General features: G+C 47.8%; 1 protein-coding gene across 1 annotated transcript in view; it reads left to right on the plus strand.

Moving 5' to 3' along the window:
- Window positions 1-22,297, plus strand: part of FAM178B (family with sequence similarity 178, member B) — a 180,312-nt gene that overhangs the window by 92,944 nt on the left and 65,071 nt on the right. Inside the window, 4 exon segments of the mRNA XM_006878280.1 lie at window positions 6,204-6,321; window positions 12,388-12,481; window positions 13,034-13,210; window positions 13,479-13,576. Coding sequence (XP_006878342.1) covers window positions 6,204-6,321; window positions 12,388-12,481; window positions 13,034-13,210; window positions 13,479-13,576 — 487 coding nt within the window.

Raw genomic sequence — 22,297 nt, forward strand, 5'->3', positions numbered from 1 at the left:
CGGGGGGCTACAAAGGCAAGAAGTGACTGGCTTACAAGCTTTCAAGAGGGAACCTAGATCCAGAGGGTCTGGAGGAAGGTTGACTCTCCAGTGAGTAGTATTCAATCTGTCTAGGCGGGGCTGATGCAATGAAATACAGACAGGTCTCTTTTATAGCAAGGAGGGGAGTGATTAACTTTTTAGTCGAGGCGCCGAGGTCCCTAAGACCATCAAGGGAGAAGAGCAGAGAGCAGGACCCTACCCAGAGAAGCAGTGATGCCTGAAATGGAGCCAGAGACGATGACATGGAGCGATGGAGCAGCTGGAGACTTTAGATCCAGAGAGGGAGAGCAACTGTGTGCTGAAGACCTGGGGGGTACAGGGGAAGGATTGCATGGAGGGGATTGTAACCATGGCAATGAGACGATATACGATAGAATGAATGTAAAACTAGTGTTCTCCCATGTAAACTACCACATAATTCACAATAAAACAATTAAGAAAAAAAAAAGGTGCTATGACTGCCAGAACAAACAATTTTGTGTTGGAAGAAGTACAGCTAGAGTGCCCCATAGAAGCAGGATGGTTGAGACACCGTATGTCATACTTTGGATGTGTTATAAGAGGGACCAGTCCCTGAAAAAGGATATCATGCTTGATTGGTAAAGTCAGCAAAAAAGAGAAAGACCCCCAATGAGATGGATTGATAAAAAGTGGCAGCAGCCATGGGCTCAGCTGTAACAATTGTGAGGACAGCTCAGGACCAGGCAGTGTTTCGTTCTCTTGTGCAGAGGGTCCCTGTGAGTTGAAACCAACTCGATGGATGGCACTTAACAATCACAACAACCAAGTTTTCAGAAGTAGATCTCTAGGCCTTTTTTCTAAGGAGCCTCTAGTGGATTTGAAACACTAATCTTTTGGTTAGCAGCTGGGTATGTTAACTCTTTCACCACCCAGGGGAACAAGGAAATGTGCTCTGCCTTAGGTCTTTGCAGCTCTTCCTCTGTCTGTGGAAAATCTGGTGCCAGGAATTAACAGAATACAAATCGAAATGTCTCAACATCTGATGCAGAACTGGAGGTGCTCACTCGTCTGTGCCAAGAAATTTGGAAGACAGCAACCTGGCTAACCAGTTGGAAGAGGTACATATTTGTGCCCATTCTAAAGAAAGGTACCCAACAGAATGCAGAAATTATCAAACAGTGTCATTAATGTCACATGCAAGTAAAATTTTGCTGGAGATAATTTAGAAATGGTTGCAACAACAATACAATGATAGGAAGCTTCCAGAAATTCAAACTGGATTCAGAAGAGGACATGGGACAAGGGATATCATTGTTGGTGTCAGATAGAACTGGCTGAAAGACAATACCAGAAAGATGTTTCCTTGTGCTTTATTGACTGTGCAAAGGCATTCAACTGTGTGGATCTTGACAAACTGTGGATAACATTTCAAAGAACAGAAATTCCCGAACATTTAATGGTGCTCACGTGGAACCTGTACATAGACCAAGAGACAGTCGTTTAAACAGAGGTTTAAATCCAGGAAAAATGTGCCTGAGGGTTGTATCCTTTCACCATACTTAACTCACTCTGTAAGGAGCCCTGGTAGTGTAGATGATTACGAATTTGGCTGCTAACCAAAGGGTCAGCAGTTTGAATCTACCAGGCACTCCACGGAAGAGAGATGAGTCTTTCTGCTCTTGGAAACCCTATATGAGTTGGAATTAATTCAACAGTGCACCACCACCACCATTCAATCCAAATGCTGAGCAAATAATCCTAAAAGCGGTACTAAATGAAGAAGCATGAGGATTGGACGAAGGCTAATTAACAACCTGCGATATCCAGATAGAACAACCTTGCTTATTGAAAACAAAGAGGGCTTGATGCACTTGCTGATGAAGATTAATGAGTACAGCCTCTAGTAGAGATTATTACTCATTGTAAAGCAAACAAAAATTTTCACAACTGGACCAATAAACATCATGATAAATGGAGAAGAAATTCAAGTGTGGTCAAGTATCTCATTTTGCTTGGGTCCACAGTCAACATTCATGGAAGCAACCATAATCAAATGCATATTCTATTAGGCAGTTCTGCAAAAGGACTCTTTAAAATGTTAAAGAACAAAGATGTCGCTTTGAGGACTGACAAGGTATGCCTGACCTGAGCCATGGTATTTTCAGTTGCATCATATGCATGTGAAAGCTAGACAGTGAATAAGGAGGACCAGAAAAGAATTGATGCACTCTTGAAATATGTATTGGCAAAGAGTATTGAATATGCCCTGGATTTCCAAAAGAACAAACAAATCTGTTTTGGAAGCCACAATGCTCCTTAGAAGCGAGGATGACAAGACTTCATTTTGGTCATGTTCTCAGGAGGGAACAGTTCCTGGTAAAGGACATTATGCTTGGCATAGAGGGCCAGTGAAAAAGAGGAAGACTCCGCACCAAGATGGATTGGCACAGTGCCTGTAACAGTGAGGATGACACAAGATCCAGCAATGTTACTTGTTGTTCATAGGGTCTCTATGAGTCAGAGCCAACTCAAGGGAACCTGAGAACGTCAAGGCTAAAGCCAAATAACTAAAGCTGGCTATGTGGATACAAGGCTAAATTGTAGTGTGAAAGTGCTCAAGGAAGGAATGGGAGTCGGGAGGAGAAAAGAACAGACTATCAGCCTCCTGGGTGGGTTTTCAATATTAGGATGGGGCAGTGGTACACTTCTCCCTCCCCACACAGGAGAGTGGGGTTTGACTCCTAGCCAGTGCTGCTCATGCACAGCTACCACCATCTGTGATTGGAGGCCTGGGATTGCTGTGTTGCCCAACAGGTTTCAGCAGAGCTTCCAGACTCAGTCAGACTAGGAAGAAAGGTTTAGGAATCTACTTCCAAAAATCAGCCAGTGAAAACCTCATGGATCCCCAGGGTCCAATCTACAACCAATCCCCAGGATGGGTCAGCACCAGGCAGCATGTTGTTCATAGTGCACGTGATCACCGTGAGTTAGGGTCCAACTGGATGACCGCCAACAACAACAAATGTACAAGCCCCACTCTCTGTTCCGGAATCCAGCAGAGCTATCACTCTGCTGGTCGGGTAGATGGCTTACACATGGCCGTGACACCCATGCCCTCTCTGAGAACTGTTAGACTCAGGACCCAGGCAGACAAGTGCTGCCTCGTCTTCCCCCAAGGCGGCAACTCGGACACTTATTATTTAGGGGGAGGGGGTTTCAGAAGAAAGGCATGTAACTTGTGAGCCCTGCTACCTACTGTCTTACCCACTAACCCCAAGCCCTCTTTCAGGTGAGACCTGGTGGGTGAGGACCAGGGGAAGTGTGGAGGCAGAGGGAGACTAGCAGGAACCAGGCTTGGGGAGCAGCTGAGGCTGGTCCAGTGATGTATATGGTTTTCCCATTCCATGCAAATGATGCTGGGGTCGGCCTTACATGAAGAAACAGCTCCTCTTAGGCACAGATGGAAAAGTTAACTTTTACTATAAACCTAGTGTTTGTTCCCTCACCTCTCCACCCCCAACCCCAAGCATTAGTTCCATCCCAGGAGAGCAAACCTAAAAGAATGCTTCCGGACTCACAGCCTCCAGACAGAGGAGTGGGCGGTGTGGGGGATCAGCTGCTGCCCAGATGCTTGGGGCTGCTACTGCTGGCATTTTAAAAGGCACCAGTCCCTTTACCCCACCCCCATTCCCCACCTCCACCCCACAGGGAATTACCTAAGATGTCTGTGTTATGTGTGTGGAGAAATTGAATAAGGGAGACAAGCCTGTTGACCGGGCCACCAGGGACTTCCAGGCAGTGTGCCGATGCTTTCTTCAGTGTCAGCTCTCCAAAAAAGCCCTCATTTGGGACAAACAATATTCAGGAAAAGCTGAGCACATGGCCTACTTATAGGCAATGTGAACTATGGGCTCTGGTGGTAGTTTCCTGTCATAGTCATCCCTTAACCAAGCTCCAGGGCCACTGATGGGGGCTGGTTTTTCCGGAGGCATCTGAGCCCCCTCCTCTGAACCGGCCCTGACACATCAGCCTGGGTTATGCAGTGGCATGGAGTAATTTCTGGGTAGGAACAGGGAAAACAGAAAATGCCAGATTTGGAGGCTGGCTGTGTTGGGCACTGCTGCCTGCCAAGGAGCTTTGAAGCAGCAGATGCACCTGTGTGGTCCTAGGTGGGGACAGGGGAAGGGGCCAGACTCAGTGCCCCCGGGGCTCTGAGACTGCTGGGCAGGACCTTCCCATCCAGCTGAGCATGTCTTGCTCTCAGGTTTTCTTTTTTCACGCAGGCCTTCTCTCCCTGGAAAGTTCCTGCACCCACTCACACGTATGTGCAAATACATGCATGGTCCCCCAAAGGTCCTGGTAAACAGTCCTTCCGCAAATGGAATTTCATTGTGTTTTGCAGACCTCATTCTTCCCAGCTGGCTTGTGAAGCGCACCAGGGGTATCATTACCACTCTCTTAGTTGTTAAGTTGCCTGAGAAGAAAAAAAACAAATAAGAAAGTTTCCTCCTCTAAGAGTCTAATTACTTGTTTGGTGAGCCCCAGCCTATCTACATTTCAGACAGAGACACTTGATGCTGGTTGAAGAAATGTCCTTGGGCAGGTTTCAGAGACCCTCTGCTCACTGTGCAGAGTCTCCGGCACTGCCGCCATTCAGTGCTGCTGCTGCGGTCTCTCCTTGGTGGGCTGAAGTGTTTCCTGCAGTGGCCCTGGAAGAAGTTCCCACCTAACTCCAGCCCCCCTACTCTCTGCCCTGCTCTTGCTTCAGGCCTCTAGACTTGCCATTTCATGCCTTTCCTCCTTTGTCATTTCTGTCCCTCTCTGGGGGTTACTCTTCCCTTCCTGTTCCTTGTGAAATGGCCCCCTTCCCATGAGCTGCTTTGGGGTTTGCAAAACACAAGCTCTTTCTTTATCGGCCCAGCTCTTCGTCCTCTTGAGGATAAAGTCAACTGGGACATAATTTTATCTTTAGCTCTTGGCCTGGTTCCTGGCAAGGAACCCTGGTGAAGCAATGGTTAAATACTTGACTGCCAATCAAAAGGTTTGAATTCACCAAGTGCTCCCTGGGAGAAAAGACCTGGCAATCCATTTCCATAGAAATGAAGGCCTTGGGAACCCTCTGAGACAGTTGTACTCTGTCTTCTAGGGTGTCTGTGCGTCCGAATCCACTGGAAGGCAGCAACAAAGGGTTCTGGGCACACAGGAGAAGAGAGGGAGGGACCTTAGGAGCCTCCAGAATGAGGACGTTCAAGTATGTACTGCTGAAGTCCGGCTTCCAGGTTCCTGATTCTGATCACTTCTCTGTTGTTAAACATCTGCATTCTTCACCAAGCTAACTGACTGGTTTCAGCTTCTCCCTTTGTCATGTACTACTGGATGTGCTTCATTCTGGCCTGGCTTTTGTGTGGACACTCATTCAGCATCCTCAGCCAGTCAACCACTGACTTGTCCCTGCCATTGGGGAGAGAGAGGCTAGAAGCAAGTGTGTCAGTGAGTGTGATTCTGTGGAGAAATGAGAAGCCAGTGGAGACGTGGACTCCCCTTCAGGACAGGCAGGCGTGCAGAGACCACAGTGTAGACGAGCATGTGGGATGTGGCCTTTTGATTATTTTTTTCCTCACCTGGTTCAGAAAACGTCCTTGACAGAAGGGAAAGCCCTGAGTACGTAAGGTTTTTCGTGTATTATTATTAGATTGGCCAGGAGAGAGTAGTAGTCGGAGCCTGCCTCACAGGCCACAGAAGGGATCCAGACCAGGGGATGCCTGGATGTCTCAGTAAGAGTGATGGCAAACAAGGGGTGACCTCAGCCTTTGTGAGACAGACTGGGGGTGTTGGCACTGGTGTCTTCTGAGTGTCACAGTTTGGGGTGCTCTGGTCCAGGGCCCTTCACTTCACTGTACTCTGGGCATTTCTTACAGGGAAGTGCCCTGATAGCCACTGTGTGTGTGTGTGTGTGTGTCTGTCTGTCTGTCTGTCTGTCTGTCTGTCTGTCTGTTATGCTGGGGCCCTCACACTTCAGTGCAGCTGGACCTTGGAGACCAGATAAGAGAGCTTCCATGGTTCTCAAAGTTCCAGCAGGTAACAGAAAACATATTGGTTACGTCTTCGTTTCTCCAGGTGCACCCATGGTACCTGTGAATCCAATCCCACAGCACTGACATGTTCCTTGTTCCCACTCTCACCTGACTTTGTCCTGACAGATGAAAAAGACATTTGTATGTGGTGCCCCACGTTGCAAGAGATCGTCGCAGTGTTTCACAGCTTGGGAGCCCAGAGCCCTGCTGGGGACCCCACGGGCCTCTGTCAGCATGGCAGGAGGTGAGTACTTCCCTAGTTACCGAATCCAGGCTTGGGCCCACAAGGTTTTGTTGTCTGTAGCTCTTGAAGAAAATCAGACACAAGTAGCTAGTATTTACCTGAGCAGTAGTTACAGGACAGCCACACACAAATATCTGTGACTATGTCACAGTTATGGTTGAATTTACTTCAGCATGAGTGTTCCCATCTGTATCAGAGTAGAACTGTGCTCTGTACAGTTTCAGTGGTTGATCCTTTCGAAATAGAGCGCCAGACCATTCTTCCAAGGTTCCTCTGGTGGAATCAGACTGCCAACCTTTTACATGTTAACCGTTCGCACCACCCAGAGTCCTCTGTGGATGTAAGTATTACACCACGAATGGTGCTTGTAGCACCAAGCTTCCAGTCACAGGTCGACCAAATCGCCCAGGGATGGATGACTCTTCCTCCTTGGTCTGGCATCTACTCAGCATGCCCCTCTGGCCTCTTCCTCTCGAGTAAAGCTCAGACTTCTCAGCCTCATATCCTCCAAGACATGCTCCAGTTTTTTCAGTCTAACTCTAAGCCTCTCATTTGGCCTGCTACCTAAAATCACCTGCTGTTTCAATGTTCACTTTTGTTCTCAAAATGCCTCCTTTGTGCACTGGGCTGGGTGCCTTCGTGGAGAGACAAAGGTGCTAATTTGCATAAGCACAACTGTCCCTGCCCTCTAGGAACAAATCCATTCAGTCCCTAAATCCCTGACATAGCGGGAACTAGCGCCACCTTCCACAGGTACCTCACGTCATAGTCTCCTGCAAATCATCACACAGCCAAACTATTTCTCAAGGACTTTTTGAGAAGATGGTCTGAAATATAACAGGGTGTTTAGAACCCTGAGTATAGGCTGCAGGGTGGGCACAAACAGCAGCTGAGAAGTTAGCAGTTTGAACCCACCCAGCAGTGCCCTGGAAGAAGGCCTCCATCAAGATGACGGCTGGGGCCAGCTCTGCTCTGTGACACCTGCGGTTGCTGAGTCAGAAGTGACTCGCTGGCCACAAATTTAGGGCTCTGAGTACAGTCGGAGGCCCCAACTCTGCCAAGGATCATTGGGCCCTAGGAAGGAGGTGTTGGGGACCCTCAGTTCTGCAATGGCGGAGGATGTGCCTCTGCAGGCAAGGAGAGCCGGCATTTCCTAAGAACCTGTTCCACGACTGTGTTTAGTTAATTGTCTGCCAAGCCACACTGAACCACATTTGGCTGTGGCTATAAATACCCCACACATGTGCCAGCCTGCCACTCTCCTGCCCCTTCCCTCCTCTCTGAGTCCCATATCTGGTGTAATAAACTTCTCTCCTCTCTCCTAACACAGCTTCAATCACACCTTCTGGGATGGGTGGGGAAGAGAATTAACACTCAGAACAAGAAATTCATGGGGGGGTGGGGGATGGTTGGGGAGGGACTGGGTAGGCTAGCAGGGTCCTTGGGGGTCAGAGGAACCACTTCCTGCTGCTCTGATGAACATCAGGTGTGGACTTGGAGAGTGGGAGGTGGCAGGCAGAGCAGACTGGCCCCCAGAAGCACTCTCCCCCTCCCCCTCCTCTGGGGATTTGCTTGCTCAGCAGGGTAAATGCCCTGTCTGGAGGCAGCAGTGGGGCGCGCAGGTGGGCAGGAGAACAGCGGCCCTTTAAAAGGACCTCCTTAACGATGTTGGTACACAGAGCCCAGCCTGCAGACTTCCAGCTGTACCCGGCTGCATTGAAGGCCTGTGGGAGGAAGGCAGACCTTCACTGCTGACAGAGCGGAAGGTCGCACATCCAGACATGCTGTTTGGAGTCCACCCCAATTCCACCCCTCATCCCTTGGGCCGCATACCCTGGGCTGGCTCTTAGCACCAGGATTCGGAACTGCCCTAGAAGCTCCTAGCTGATCTCTCCCGCTTGCAGCTCTATGGGCCAGGGCTGTAGTGGACAGTCTGTAAGAACAGGCTGGGGGCAACTGACCCAGCCATTTGGGAATGGCTCCTAGTAGGAGTTTTCTGTCTAAACCCAGCCTCCCAATGAGAAACAGAAAAACTGGTCCTGGATACTGTTCCAGCATCTTCCCTGGGGTGGGTGCAAAGTGGGGAGATTTCCTGGGTTGCTGCCTGACTGATATGCCTGGGAAGTCCTGGGTTCCCTGGGCGCCAGCGCAAAGATGTGACATCCTTTACGGATGTATGGGCCTCAGGAGGAGCTTCAGAGCTGCTGTCCCCCACAGTCCTCTACATCCTTTTTCTGGATAAACTCAGACTCATCCTGTGCCAGTTGGTTTCATGTCTGCCACTTCTGTCTTTTCTTTTGGCTTCCAGGGCTACTCCATCTTGGGCTCCCCTGGCAGAGCAGGGGGCTCTCCTCCCCAGTACTCATAGAGCCTCATAGTTGCTAAAGCTAGATGTCGGGGCTAAGATGTCTGTGCAGGACCCCAAATACTATAGTTGCTATGAAGAAGATAGTTCTTCCACTATTTGCTTTTAATCTCAGATTTTCCGTAAAATCCCTGGCCGTCTCTCATCTAGTGCTTAAAGATTTCTTTTCAAGAAGATACAACTTTTCTCAAATGTGTAGAAACCAAAGTTTATTAGTAGTTACCAAGGGCAAGAGGAAGGAGGGAGAGAGGGACTATTGCTTATGGAGCACTGAGTTTAAGTTTACAGTGATAGAAAAATTGCATTGATGAACAGGAAGCTTGCACAGCTGATCATTTTAATTGCTGTTAAAAGGTTGAGTTGTTAAAAAAAACTTACAACCCTTCTGCAGCTGAACTGTGCAGATTGGCTGATGTCTACCTTATTGAGAATAAAGTGACCTCTGTTCGGGTGAGGCTGGGAGGGAGAAAGCAAGAGAATGGTAACAAAAGGCAGAAGAGGAGGAGCCCCTGCCTGTGAACACTGGATAAAAATTAGGTGCAAGAGCTTCATCCTTGGCGGAGGTGGCTTAATGTGTTCCCTCACTGCTACACAGAATACGCTTGTCAGTGCCCCCAGCTCACCTGGGAAGAGTCAGAAAGGTCCTGTGGTAGCTCTGACTGATCTTCCCAGACAGCTCCTGAATGACAAAGCCCAGCTGGAGAGCCCTGGTCAGCAGACACACAGGCCTGGCCATTATAGACAATAGCCTAGTGCTGTCTAGTGCAAAGGGCAAGCAGAGAAATAAATGGCAATTAATACAGTGAAAGAGCATCCCATCAGGCTTGAGGGTGGTTGGTAACTGGCTGTCTTGGGACAGTGTAATTTGACCCAGGAAAGTTTCGCTTCTCTTTTATTAGTTCAGCATTACTTCCTCGCCAGGTATTGGCCTCGGCCAAGAGGAGCCTACATATTGGGTCCAGTGTGCTTTAGCAATTCAGGAGCCTGTGTGATGTGGGCCCCTGGCCACTGGGCGCCTCCAGAACAGCACAGGTGGCTGCTGTTTTGTTCTGAGTAATGATGATGCTGTATAATTCACTTAACCACCATTACCCTGAGAATGTCCGGTGCCCCATACAGATAGTAACATGATCGTGTTTCCCAACTCTTGGTGAAAGCAAATCAAGAAACTGAGACTAGAAAAAGAAAAACTCAGCTCCCATTCAACCAATTTGGATTCCTTTTGATCCCCTATGTGTTACAAGGTTTTCAGTGACCAGATTTTCAGAAGTAGATTGTCAGACCTTTCTTACAAGTCGCCTCTGGATGAACTCAAACCTACCCCTCCATCCAACTCAGCTGGTTAGCAGCTGAGTGTGTTAACTGTTTGTACCACCCAGGGACTCTCTAGGTCAGTGAAAGCGCACCTTTGAGATTCCTAAGTGCGTGGAAAACAGCCACACTCCAGCTCCCAGATACGGGCTGTCAAAAAGGGAGCCTAACCCTGCCAGCCGAGTTCAGAGGAGGCAGGGCCTGGGGACATGGTATGGATGAGGGTACTTATCTCAGAGAGTTAACTAACCTTCCAGTCATCCTGGCCTGATGAATGCAGGGGGCACCTGGGAATGGCTGGCCTTCAAATTTCCCGTGCTCTGTTGCCTCTTCCTGGGAGCAGTGGTGGAGTCCTGGGGATCAGCTGATGCCGAGTCTCAGAATAGCAGTCACAGACGCCAGTGCTTCAGTCAAGTGATTCCTCGGGATGGCAGGGGATAGAGGAGCCCATTCTGTTGCTTGTTCGCGTGTAACCCCTGCCTGCTGTGCCCACAGAGAAGCGGCACAGGGAGGCTGTCTGCCCTTTTCACTCACTGGCCATCAAGGTCGCCATTCCTTGTCAAGGAGGAGAGGCTTGTCACCTGCACTCATCACCAACTCACATATACTGCACTCCTGCCCTCATGTGGGAGCACCAAACTGTCTGAGAGCCTGGGATTTCCCCTATCCTTGCAGAATCTGAAAGCATTCCCACCCATGTTGTGGACCCAGTGAACCTCCACTGGCTGCCCCAAATCAGAGCCCCGCTCACGTACTGGCACAAGTCCTAGAGTGTTCCAGATGTTCATCCAGGCGTGTAAACGCCAGCCTCGCCCATTCTCTTGGCCCTAAGAAATACTAAAATCTGGAAGAATGACCAAGCTCAGCCCCAGGCCCGCCTTCACCAACTTTGGTTTATCGGTGCCAACCTTCCAAGTGCCTAGTAGACAGATCTCCCCTCCTCTGAGGAGCAGCCAGTGCCAATAAATAAATAAGAGCAGAGACATTTCACTGAAGTCTGCAGGAACATGAGAGCATGGCGGCGACCTATGCGGCTGCCCTGGAAGAAGTTACTGTCCACAGTGTTGTTGTCTTCACACTATCTTCAGGTATGGAGAGCTCTGATAGCAGGAACTTGAAGCTCATTGGTAAGAGTGAAGAGCTAGCTGAGACAGCAAAGGAGCCTTGTCATAAGCTCAGTATATTTGAAACTCGCTGTACACATTTGGCCAGAAAGAAAGAAGAGCTTAGAGCCAGCTAGCACACGAGGGCCATCAAAAAGTTGGAGGAAAACTTCCATTCTCTTCCAATTCCATTTCCCAAGAACTTTTTTGAAGCACCCTCATATATGCTCGGAAAGCATGTGAGATGGGGCATGCGACCCCACATCCCACTAATGCCCTGACTTCGTGTGGCGCTCAGTCATCTGTTCCACCACTAGGGGAAGCTGGCCAGGTTCTGCTTATCAATAGGCAATGTGGGAGCTCCAAAAGAACACCTTTGGAGCAGTTCCTGAGAATCATTTTACTTGCCAACTTCAGAAACTAACCCTGATAGAAGCTACAACCATGGTGTGCTTTTTCATGCACACGAGCAGCCACCATAACCATGCAGATAAAGGGATAACTGATTTAAGGAAGACCCTTTTTGGGGATTGGGAGTATGACTTTCTGGTTTCCAAGCTCCAGATAACCCAAAGTAGAGACTCACTTAGGCAGTAATGTGTTTCCCATTTCCCCAGACTCTGCCTCTAGCATACAGAACTGGCAGGGTCAGGAGGCAGAGTGTAGGCCTCAGTGACACTGTTCTCTACGCACTTAGATATCTCATCTCCTAGTGTACCCACATCCTTGAGTAGCTCCCTCCCATGCTGAGTTATGACTTGGCTGTGTAGCCAAGAGAAGTCAGCAGAAGTAATGGGACGTCACTTCCAAGATTAGATTATAAAAAACCTCTTCTTTGGGATTACTAGCTTTGAGGGAAGCCTGTTACCATGTTGAACCCGATGGGGAGGTCCATGTGGCAAGAAGTAGAGGTCTCGGCACCAGTGACCAGGGCACAGGAGTGAGCTTAAAAGCAGATCCTCCATCCCAGTGGAGCTTTAGGGGACTGTACCCCTTGCCCAACATCTTGGCAGCAAGCTCACCAGGGAGGCTGAGAAAGCCAGAACCCCTCAGCCAAGCCACTCTCGGGTTCTTCACCCTCAGCAACTGTGGGAGATGATAAAGGTTTGTGGTCTTAGTGGCTATGTTGTGGTCACTTGTTAAGCCACGGGAGTGGGGTCTGACGCCGACGTGGCGTTGTCAGCAGTGTAGGCCTCCCTTCCTGCCTCAGTTCTCTCACTGAGCCACCTTGTCTTATTTCCTCGTGTTTTGATTTTTGTTTTGCTTTTGTTTCTGACCTTACCTTAGACTGCTTAAAAGTGAAGCTAATGTCAGCTGGAGGGAGCCTCAGACTGAGCCCCAGGAGATGGCCTTGGACACTAGCCTCAGCTACATTTGTAAGGTGAGTCAGATGTCCTACCTGGTCCTAGCACTCTCCCTATGTTCCCCCTCCAGGCCTTTCCCACAGTTCAGAGTCACTTGTCAGCTTGATTCCAACTCATGGTGACCATGTGTATATCAGAGTAGAACTGTGCTCACAGGGTTTTCAGTGACTGATTTTTCAGAAGTAGGTCACCAGGCATTCTTCCAAGGAGCTTCTGGGTGGACTTGAACCTCCAACCTTGACGTTGGCAGCCAAGCAGGTTCACTGTTTGCACCACGCAGAGACTCTACTCCACAGGGAAGTCAGTGACTACCATCAGGAACCTCGACTGAGAGCTCAGCACCTCTGCAGTCCCAGCTGGCTGGTAGACCTGGGCTACGGAGAACGCCCACTCTCCCTGCCTACACCTGCCACCTCCAGTCTAGCCCTTGTGGCTGCTTTTCTCAGCTCTTCCCCCGCAGTGCCACATGGAGATGCCAGTGCTGAGCCCTTCTGCCCCGATTCCGTCTCCCAGGAGTCTTCTCTTCTGCCTCTTTACTCCCCAGCTCTCTTTCTCCCTCATCTCTCCAGTTCCTGACACTGTGTGTCCTCGCCCAGCCAGGGGCCTACACCGATGACCACCTCTTGGACCTGATTAAGCTGCTGTGCCAAGCTGGCCTGGATGTGGGGCTCCGCATGCAGCCCAAGACAGATCTCCAGCAGCTCCTGCTCCTGTTACTGGAGAGCATTGGGGAGTGGCCGGGGAAGGTACCAGGGATTCTGGAACCCCTTGCTTCATCTGTGAGGCCCTGAGAGCTCCAAGAAACAGAGGGCACTCTTAGCACACCCTTCCTGGGAACACAGTATTGCTTGGGAGGTCACCACAGTGCTGGGAACACTCCTTCACGTCCCTGGCCTCTGTGACTGACCTCTCTTAATCTCCAGGGTTTCTCCCAGCAGCCGGTTGGGTGGTGTGCCCAGAGTGGAAGGTGGTTTCCTCCCCACAACCATACTTCAGTGCTCTCCATTTCCACAGCTCCAGCCTCTGTGCCGTGCCCTAAGCTGGGTATCTGACCATCATCACAACCTGCTGACTCTCGTGCAGTTCTTCCTGGATGTGACAGCGCGAAGCAGGTGGGTCACTCTTCCACCTCTGCCTCCTCCCACTGTCACTCACCCCTGCAGGTCTAGTGTGGGGCTTAAACCCCACCCGTGATCTAGCCTGTGCTGAGCTCCAGCAAGCCTCCCTTCCAACTTCTAAAACCCCCAGAGAAAGGACTAAAAATAAAACTCACTAATGAGTTCTTTACAAGTGGGAAAAATAAAAGCCTAATTTTCTAAACATGGTCTTATTAGCAGAACAATTGCTTTGTACAATTAGCTTCTGACTGTGCTGTCCCTGCCCTCCTTTCTTTGGGGCTCCCTCCCCGTCTTTGTCTGGCAAGTTCCTTCTTGTCATTCAGATCTCAACAGAATGATGTCCCCTGACTACCCCCCACTTTCAGACTTTCTTTCTCTCTCTCACTCACACACACACACACACACACACACACACACACGCATTCTTAATCGTTCATTCTATTTGATTTTCTGCACAGCATTTGTCACTACTAGAAATTGTCTTACTCATTTGTTTGCTTGTTAATGGTTGCCTCTTGTCTGCGCCAGCTCTCTGAGAGCAGGTACTTTTTTGAGGCACAGCTGTAGCGCCCCACTTCTTGAACTGTGCCCTGCACACTCCTGGTGCTCTGTAAATTCTTTCTGAGAAAACTAAGGGTGTGAACAGATTACCAGCTTAGTCCAAGACTGGCCCTCTTGCTCAGCCTGGCCCCTGTCTCTCCTCCTAGCAACATTCCCACTCTCACTGCAGGCCATAGCCCAGGGACACCCTTGTCTTGTCTAAGCAGATCACCCCTTTCCTCTTCTCGCTTCCAGGTTCTTCCTTATGCAACTCCTTCTTTCTGAAACAGTGCACTCCTTACCCTTCTCCATGTAGCCACCCCTGCCCTGGAGCCCTCTGTGGAAGCCCCCCACATACCTCCAAAGTTACCCTCCACTAGAACCTACTCACCTGCAGTCCCTCTGTGGGCGTGGCTGCTAGGAATAGTCACGGGGTTTTATTCAGATGCACATGCTGAATGAAGATAAATATTTGGTAGGCATGTGGACTCCTCGGCTATAGTCTTCCTGATCTGGACTTCTGTCCTAATGTGGGACTCGGTCTCTTTCTCATGAATCTGATAGAAACAGAATGGGGAAAGCCTGTGGTTTTCCACCCTCAAAGAACTAGTAGATCCAACATGAATCTTTTGGGTGTTTTTTTGTTTTTGTTTTTGTTTTTTTATCATTTATTCTTTCTCAATAGACCTGAAGCTACCCTTCATCATAGCTTAATATATGAGGGGACTTCAGAAAGCTCATGGGAGAATGGAATTAAAAGATAGGAAGGTGAGTGGAATGCAAACAGGAGCCATAGGGAGGAAGCAGGGAGGGGATTGTACTCATTGAGGTGAAACAGTGTGTGATTCACTAAATGTAAAGCTGATGTTCTTGTCTGTGAACCTTCACTCAATTCACAATAAAAAGTTTTTTTAAAAAAGATAATGGAATTTCTCCACGAACTTTTTGAAGCCCCTTCATATTTCTTTCTTTATTGGCAATTCACGTTAAAACTGCGATTTCAAGAACAAGTGCTTTTTATATAAAACATGGTCCACAAAGACAATTCTCCTTTAATGAGTAGAGACTGGGATCTTAAAAGCTCTTGAGTAGCCATCTAAGGTGCAACTAACTATTGGTGTCTTTCTGTCTGGAGAAAAGAATAATGAAAATTGAAGACACTTGGAAGCAGTTAGTCCAGTGACTAACAAAACACCTGAACATCAGTCACCACAACACTGAGACCAGAAGAACTAGATGGTGCCCGGCTACCACTACCAACTGCTCTGAAAGGCATCACGTTAGAAGGTCCTGGTTAGAGTAGGAGAAAATGTGCAACAAAACTCACAATCATGACAAAAAGACCAAGACTTACTTACTAAGGTCAGATAGAGACTGGTGGAACCCCAAGGCTATGGTCCTTGGTCTCCCATCAGACCTAGAGCTGAACTTACCCCGTGGCTCAGATTGGCGCTGTGGGCTAATGCGCTGGAGGTAAAGTCAAGTTGAACCACCAAGTTGGCGGTTCAAACTCACCAGCTGCTTCTTGGAAACCCTATACAGGGTTGCTATGGGTTGGTACTGACTCAATGGCACTTAACAACAACAACAATAGACAAGTATATAGATGAGAACAGTAACACTAGTGAGGTACATACACCATAGGATGGTAACCATTCAAGATCAAAAGGATCGCAGATTCCTAAAGACAAAAGTCAGGAGGGTTGGGAAATCAGAAGGAATGGAAACAGGAAACAGGGAGGAAGTGGGATATTACATGGAAGGGGGGATTGCTATCATTAAGATAAAACAAAAATATGTGATTTGTTGACTGTAAAACTGATGATCTGTTCTATAAATCTTCACTCAATTCACAATAAAAAGTTAAAAAAAAAAATCAGTGCCATTTGCAGGACACCTTTAGCTTCAGGGTCTGTGATAAATACCCCATAACTGCAGAGAGATTAATTAAATCGTACACCCTTCACCTCGCTTGCAAGCTGACAGGTCACAAAGATAATATATTGTAACAAGAACCTGGTTAGCAAAGAGGGTTTTTCATCTGCATGGGTGCCAATTCTCCATTTATTTGGACATTTTATTTCTTTTTCTAAATAGAAAAGGTGTACACATGCTGGTGGTGGTGTCGTTTTTTGTTAGATGCCATCAAGTTGCCTCTGACTTCATAGGGACCCTGTGCACAACAGAACAGAACACTGCTTGGTCCTGTGCCATCCTCACAATGGTTTTGTCTGTCTGAGCCCATTGTTACTGCCACTGTGTCGGTCCATCTCATTGGACGTCTTCCTGATTTTTGCTGATCCTCTCTCTACTTTAGCAAGCATGATGTCCTCCAGGAACTGGTCCCTCCTAACAACATGTGCAGAGTACGTTACGAAGTCTCGCCATCCTCCCTTCTAAGGAGCATTCTGGCTGTACTCCTTCCAAGACAGATTTGTTTGTTCTTCTGGCAGTCCATGGTACTTTTCAATATTCTTTCCCAACACCATAATTCAAATGCATCCATTTTTTTATTGTGGATTCAAGCAAAATGAAGTCTTTGACAACTTCAGTCTTTTCTCCATTTATCATGGTGTCGTTTTTTGGTCCATTTGTGAGGATTACACTGAGTGTAATCCACACTGAAGGCTGTATTGTTTGGTCTTCATCAGCAGTGTCTCAAATCAGCTTTCCTTTCCCCAAGCAAGGCTGTGCCATCTGCATATTGCAGGCTGTTAGTGAGTCTTCCTCCAATTCTAATGCCATGTTCTCTTATTCATATAATCCAGTTTCTTGGGTTAGTTTTTCAGCATACAGATTCAATAAATATGGTAAAAGGATACAACCCCAGCACACACCTTTCCTGATTTTAGACCATTCAGTGTCTCCTTGTTCTGTTCTAATGACTGCCTCTTGGACTGTGTGCAGGTTCCTCAGGAACACCCAAATGAGGTGCTCCCAAATTTCCATTCTTTGCAGTGTTATCCCTAGTTTGTTATGAGTCACAGTCAGGTGCCTTTGCAGAGTCAGTAAAACATAAGTAAAGATCTTTCCTGGTATTCTTTGCTTTCAGCTAAGATCCATCTGACATCAGCAATGATTATCCTTCACTCCAAGTCCTCTTCTGAATCTGGCTTAAGTTTCTGGCAGCTCCCTATTAATGTGCTGTTGTAACCATTTTTCAATTCAGCACAATTGTGCTTGCATGTGATATTGTTCTATAATCTCCCCAGTCTGTTGAGTCACTCTTCTTTGGAATGGCACACGTATGATTAGCTTCCAATTGGTTGGCCAGGTAGCTAGCTGTCTTCCAAATGTCTTGGCATCGACTCGGATTGTTTCCATATCTGCATGAGTATACATGGTATCAGAGTCAAAGAGTACCAAGAATTCTGTAGTTAAAATGTTTGCCATCCGTGGTCCAGAGCCACCTACATGTGTGCTCCAGAGTGAGTCTCCATCCACTTCTGAGAGCGTCTGTGTGCATACACATCTTCCCCTACCTCCATTCTGTGGCACCTTTTTTCTTTAAATCTCAGCAATCACTGTAAATTGCGTCCAGCCCTAAAGAGCCTCTGCATTCTTTTACCGTCACATTTTATTCAATGTGGGTCATTAATTAGCCTCCTTCTTCTGTGCTGCCTTAATGTGTTTGGGTGGTGGTGATGTTGGAGGAGCTTGCTGGCTGCCTTATTCTGCCCCAGCGGGGACTGCCCCACTGGGCTTAGTGCCCAGACTGACCCCAGGAAGAAGGGAGGTTTGTTGGACGATGGGCTGTCACACACTCTCAGTTGCCTGGGCTTGAAGCACAAAGAAGGAACTCCACAGTCCATCAACATTTGTCAGTGCACCCCCTCTGAGGCTTCATGATTCAGGGATACACTGCAACTTTAAAGAAAAGGTGGGATAAAAATGATGGTGGCAGAGGGCAACAGACCTCCTGGTCTAACTTCACAAGGAGGTAGGGAATCTTTGTCAGCACCAATAGGTCAGCCTCCAAATTATTTGCCAGTTCCAACACCAGTCCTCCCTCCTCATCACTCTTTACTACTCTGCTGGGTTTGGTAGTTCGTTGCATTGGCCATATAGAACTCATAGACAATACTAACAGTTATGGGGTTTATTAGGGAAGTAACAGATTATAATTCAGCATCAGGAACATCTCATGATAAAGTGCGTCATTCATGACAGCCTCTTCTCAGCTGGGTACATAGGCAGGTCTTTAGTAGCCCTTGGACTCTTGGCCCCTCAGCTTGTCCTCTACCCTGCTTGGGCAGGCATTACAAAGCTTCCTCTCTGCCAGAAAGTGCCCAGGGCTACCTCACTTCGCAAGTAAGCCTGGGTCTGCAGGCACTCAGCTCTCTAGCGCTGTGGGTTAGCAAACCCAGCTCCATCAATAAATTCCCAGAGGCACTCCATTCAAGCCTCCTGAACAAAGGTGCTCAACTTTCTCACTCTGTGGGTCAGCATAGCCACTGGAACCACCTTGCTGTGTGGGTTTGGTAGCCTAGTGTGCTGTCTTGGCCAGTCTCCTGATTCTGCTGTCACCATTTTTTTGGTGCAGCTTCCTGCTGACTTGGGCCATCTTCACTGTTGATGGCTCTCTTTCTCCCTCTGTTTCCTGGGTCTAGGTTCTCAATGCAGGAATCGCAGACCCAAAGGACATGCTCTTTTCTCATCTCTTGGTGATAGTGAGGTCTCTCCTTTTGCCTTTGGAGGACAAAACTGAGGATTCCCTCGCTTGGGTTCCATAGACCTTTATTTGCATAGCCCCACCCCCACAAGGGTGCAGCACATCTTATTTGCTTTACTAACAAGCTGCCCAGTCCCCCTGGTGGGTCACATAGCCATTTTACATGGCAAGAGAGGCTGTGTAAAAGCAAACTTTCCCACTGCAAGAGGGGGACTTAACCATGAAAAATTTAAGTCAATAAAAGTGGAAATCACCTGGAATAGGGCCAATAAGAGGCTCTTGGAGGAGAGTCAGCCTCAGGCCTGTGACTCCTCCACTTGGGGTATTCTCGGGAACTGTTGGGAAGAGCAGCATGCCATCCCAGCTCTGCCCAGGGTATCCAGCATGTCCCACGTGTGTCAGAGTAGAGCTGGCCACCACGGGGGTTTTCAGTGGGTGGTTTTTTTGGAAGCAGATCAGTAGGCCTTTCTTCTGAGGTACCTGCACGTGGGTTCAAACTGCCAATCTGTACTTTGTAGCTCAGCTACAGCATTAACCCTTTGCATAACCAGAATACAGTTCTTTAAAATGATGGAAGAAGGGGAATGTTAAAGGAATCATCTGAATGGAAAAAAAAAAAAAGTTATAAAACCATATATAAATCATGATTCCGATATTTTGGGGGTGTGATAAAAGCAATCCTGTGATGTTGAGATGAAGATAACTGACTTCTCTTTTCTGTTTCCCAAGTGTCCTACTAAGCTCCTGTTTCTACTCTTACCCCCACAACCTCTTCTCACTCTTCAGCCAGAATCACTGGCTGAAGAATGATTTAATCATTGTTTTTATGTTTGTTTGTTTTTAATAGAAATTCCAGATATATACAATGAAACCTGTGAGAGCCAGAACTCACTGAAACTGGCTTCTTTTCTCCACCGTTAATGTACTACTTGTTTTCATGGGAAATACTGCAATTTTCCTTACCCAGACAGGTTTCAAGGTTCTGACTTTCACAGGTTTTACTGCACGAAAGGGACTCCTGGTGTGGCTCTGGAGGATCAGCGCCGGACTTGGAACTACAAGGTCCGCAGTTTAAACCCACCAACTGCTCCCTGGAAACCCTTTATACAGGGTGTCTATGAGTCAGAACCAACTCGAAGGCACTTAACAACCACAATACAAAAGTTATTGTTATTAAAGCAACCCTGCAAAGTTGGTTTGAACTGCAAGTCTGTGGTTCAAGCTCACCAGCCACTCCTATGGGTAACCCCATGCGATAAGCACTGGACTGCAAACCACAAAGTTTGTGGTTCAAGCCCACCTGCTGCTCCCTGAGAAAGATGAGGCTTCCTGTTCCCACAAAGATATTTAAAAACCTTGGAAGCCCTATAAGGGTCATTATGAGTCAGAACAATTTAACCACACCCCTTTTTTTTTCTCCCATTCTCTCAGCCTTTTCTTGCCTCATTCCTTAGGCCCTCATTTTATCATTAACTCCCTTCCTGCTTGCTCTTTAGGCTTGTCTGGCCACATGGAATGATTTCTGTTTTGGTAAGTGCCATTGAGTCGGTTCTGACTCATTGCAATCCTGTGTAGGGTTTCCAAGAAGTGTCTGGTGAATTTGAACGGCCGACCCTGTGGTTCAAACCGACCGTGAGGTCGAGTGCTTATCTTCCAGTGCCGTACATGGTATGGTACCACACTACATTTCCCTTGCCTCCACCCCTGCCCCTCTATCCTTACTGCTGCCTAGAACTATTCTGTATGTTGCTGGTGAGCTTCCTGTAGACCCCTCAGCCGATTCCAAACTTCACTCTTCTTTTCCTTCCACATTTCTGTAAATAGTATCCCATCTTCTCAACTGTCAGATCGCCACCCCCATCTTACCTGCTTCCTTCACACCTGACCTGGCTTCCTCAGTGCTTCAGGAACTTGCCTTTTGCAGTCATCCTTTTTTTGTTTGTTGTGGATTCCAACTCACAGTGACTCTGTATAGGGTTTCTGAGGCTTTTAAGTCTTTTGGGGAGCAGCTGGTGGCTGGAAGTTTTGACCGTGTAGTTCACAGTCTACTGCTCAACTCTTGTTGGTGGTATTATTGTTAGGTGTCGTCAAGTTGGTACCAACTCATAGCGACCCTATGTACAACAGAATGAAACACTGCCCAGTCCTGGGCCAACCTAACAATTGTTGCTATGCTTGAGCCCATTACTGCTGCCACTATGGCAGTCCATCTCATTGGGGGTCTTCCTCTTTTTCTCTGGCCCTCAATTTTACCTCAGGGACTTGTCCCTCCTGACAATATGTCCTAAGTATGAGAGATGAAGTCTGTCCATCCTGGCTTCCAAGGAGCACTCTGGCTGTACTGTTTCCAACACAGATCTGTTGTTCTTTTGGCAGTCCATGGTACTTTTCAATATTCTCCAACACTATAACTCAAATGCATCAATTCTTCTATGGTCTTCCTTATTCAACCCTTGTAATTCCTGTGCTTTTTAACTTTTACTCTCTACTGGCTCTTTCTTCTCAACAAATCAATGCATTCATGTGTCTCCTATCTTAAAACAACAATTCTTTCTTCACTCACATCTCTCCCTAGCCTCCTGCTGCATCTTCAAGCTTTCCTTTCCCCAATGAGTGAGAACTTGTCTCATTCCTGACCATCCTTGGATGTTTGTTGGTTCCTCAGAGCTAGGCCTGTAGTAGAGAATTATCACCTGAGATGACAAACATTCCAGCCCCTGGGGGGAGTGAACAAGGCTAGAACATTCTAGAAGGAGGCAGCCAAGGTTCAGATCATGTCAAGATTTCAAAAGATATCTTAGTAACTGGTAGTGATGGTGGTGGTTGTGTGCCATAGAATCTATTCTGACTCATAGCAACCTGTACAGGGTTTCCAAGGCAGAAAGCCTCGGCTTTCTCCCATGGAACTACTGTAACAGAAACACCACAAGTGGATGGCTTCAACAAACTAGAAATGTATTCTTTCATAATTTAGGGGATCAGAAGTCCCAATTCAGGATGCCAGCTCTAGGGGGAGACTTTCTCTGTTGACTCTGGAGGAAGGTCTTGATTCATTGAAGTTGTCCATGTGACTTGGCCCCAGTCTTCCCTCATCTCTGCTGCTCCTCCTTATTTAATCTTCATATCTTAAAAGAGATTGAAGCCACTGAATAATATCCAATCTGTCTAGGCGAGGCTGATGAAATGAAATGCGGATAGGTCTCTTGTGATACAATAGTGAGTAATTGTTATCAGGACTGATTGTGAGGGTTGGAAATGTAAAGGTAGACATTTTGTAGCAAGGAGGGGAGTGATTAATTTTTCAGTCTAGGAGCAGAGGTCCCTGGGACCATCAAGGGAGAAGAGCGGAGAGCAGGACCCTACCCAGAGAAGCAGTGATGCCAGAGATGGAGGCAGAGACGATGGCGTGGAGAGATGGAGCAGCTGGAGACTTTAGACACAGAGAGGGAGAGGGGCTGTGTGCTGAGGCCCCGGGGGCAGGCTTGTAGGGTATACCCTTTGGT

The sequence above is a fragment of the Chrysochloris asiatica genome, unplaced genomic scaffold (genome assembly GCF_000296735.1).
Source record: "Chrysochloris asiatica unplaced genomic scaffold, ChrAsi1.0 scaffold00395, whole genome shotgun sequence".
NCBI classification, from domain to species: domain Eukaryota; kingdom Metazoa; phylum Chordata; class Mammalia; order Afrosoricida; family Chrysochloridae; genus Chrysochloris; species Chrysochloris asiatica.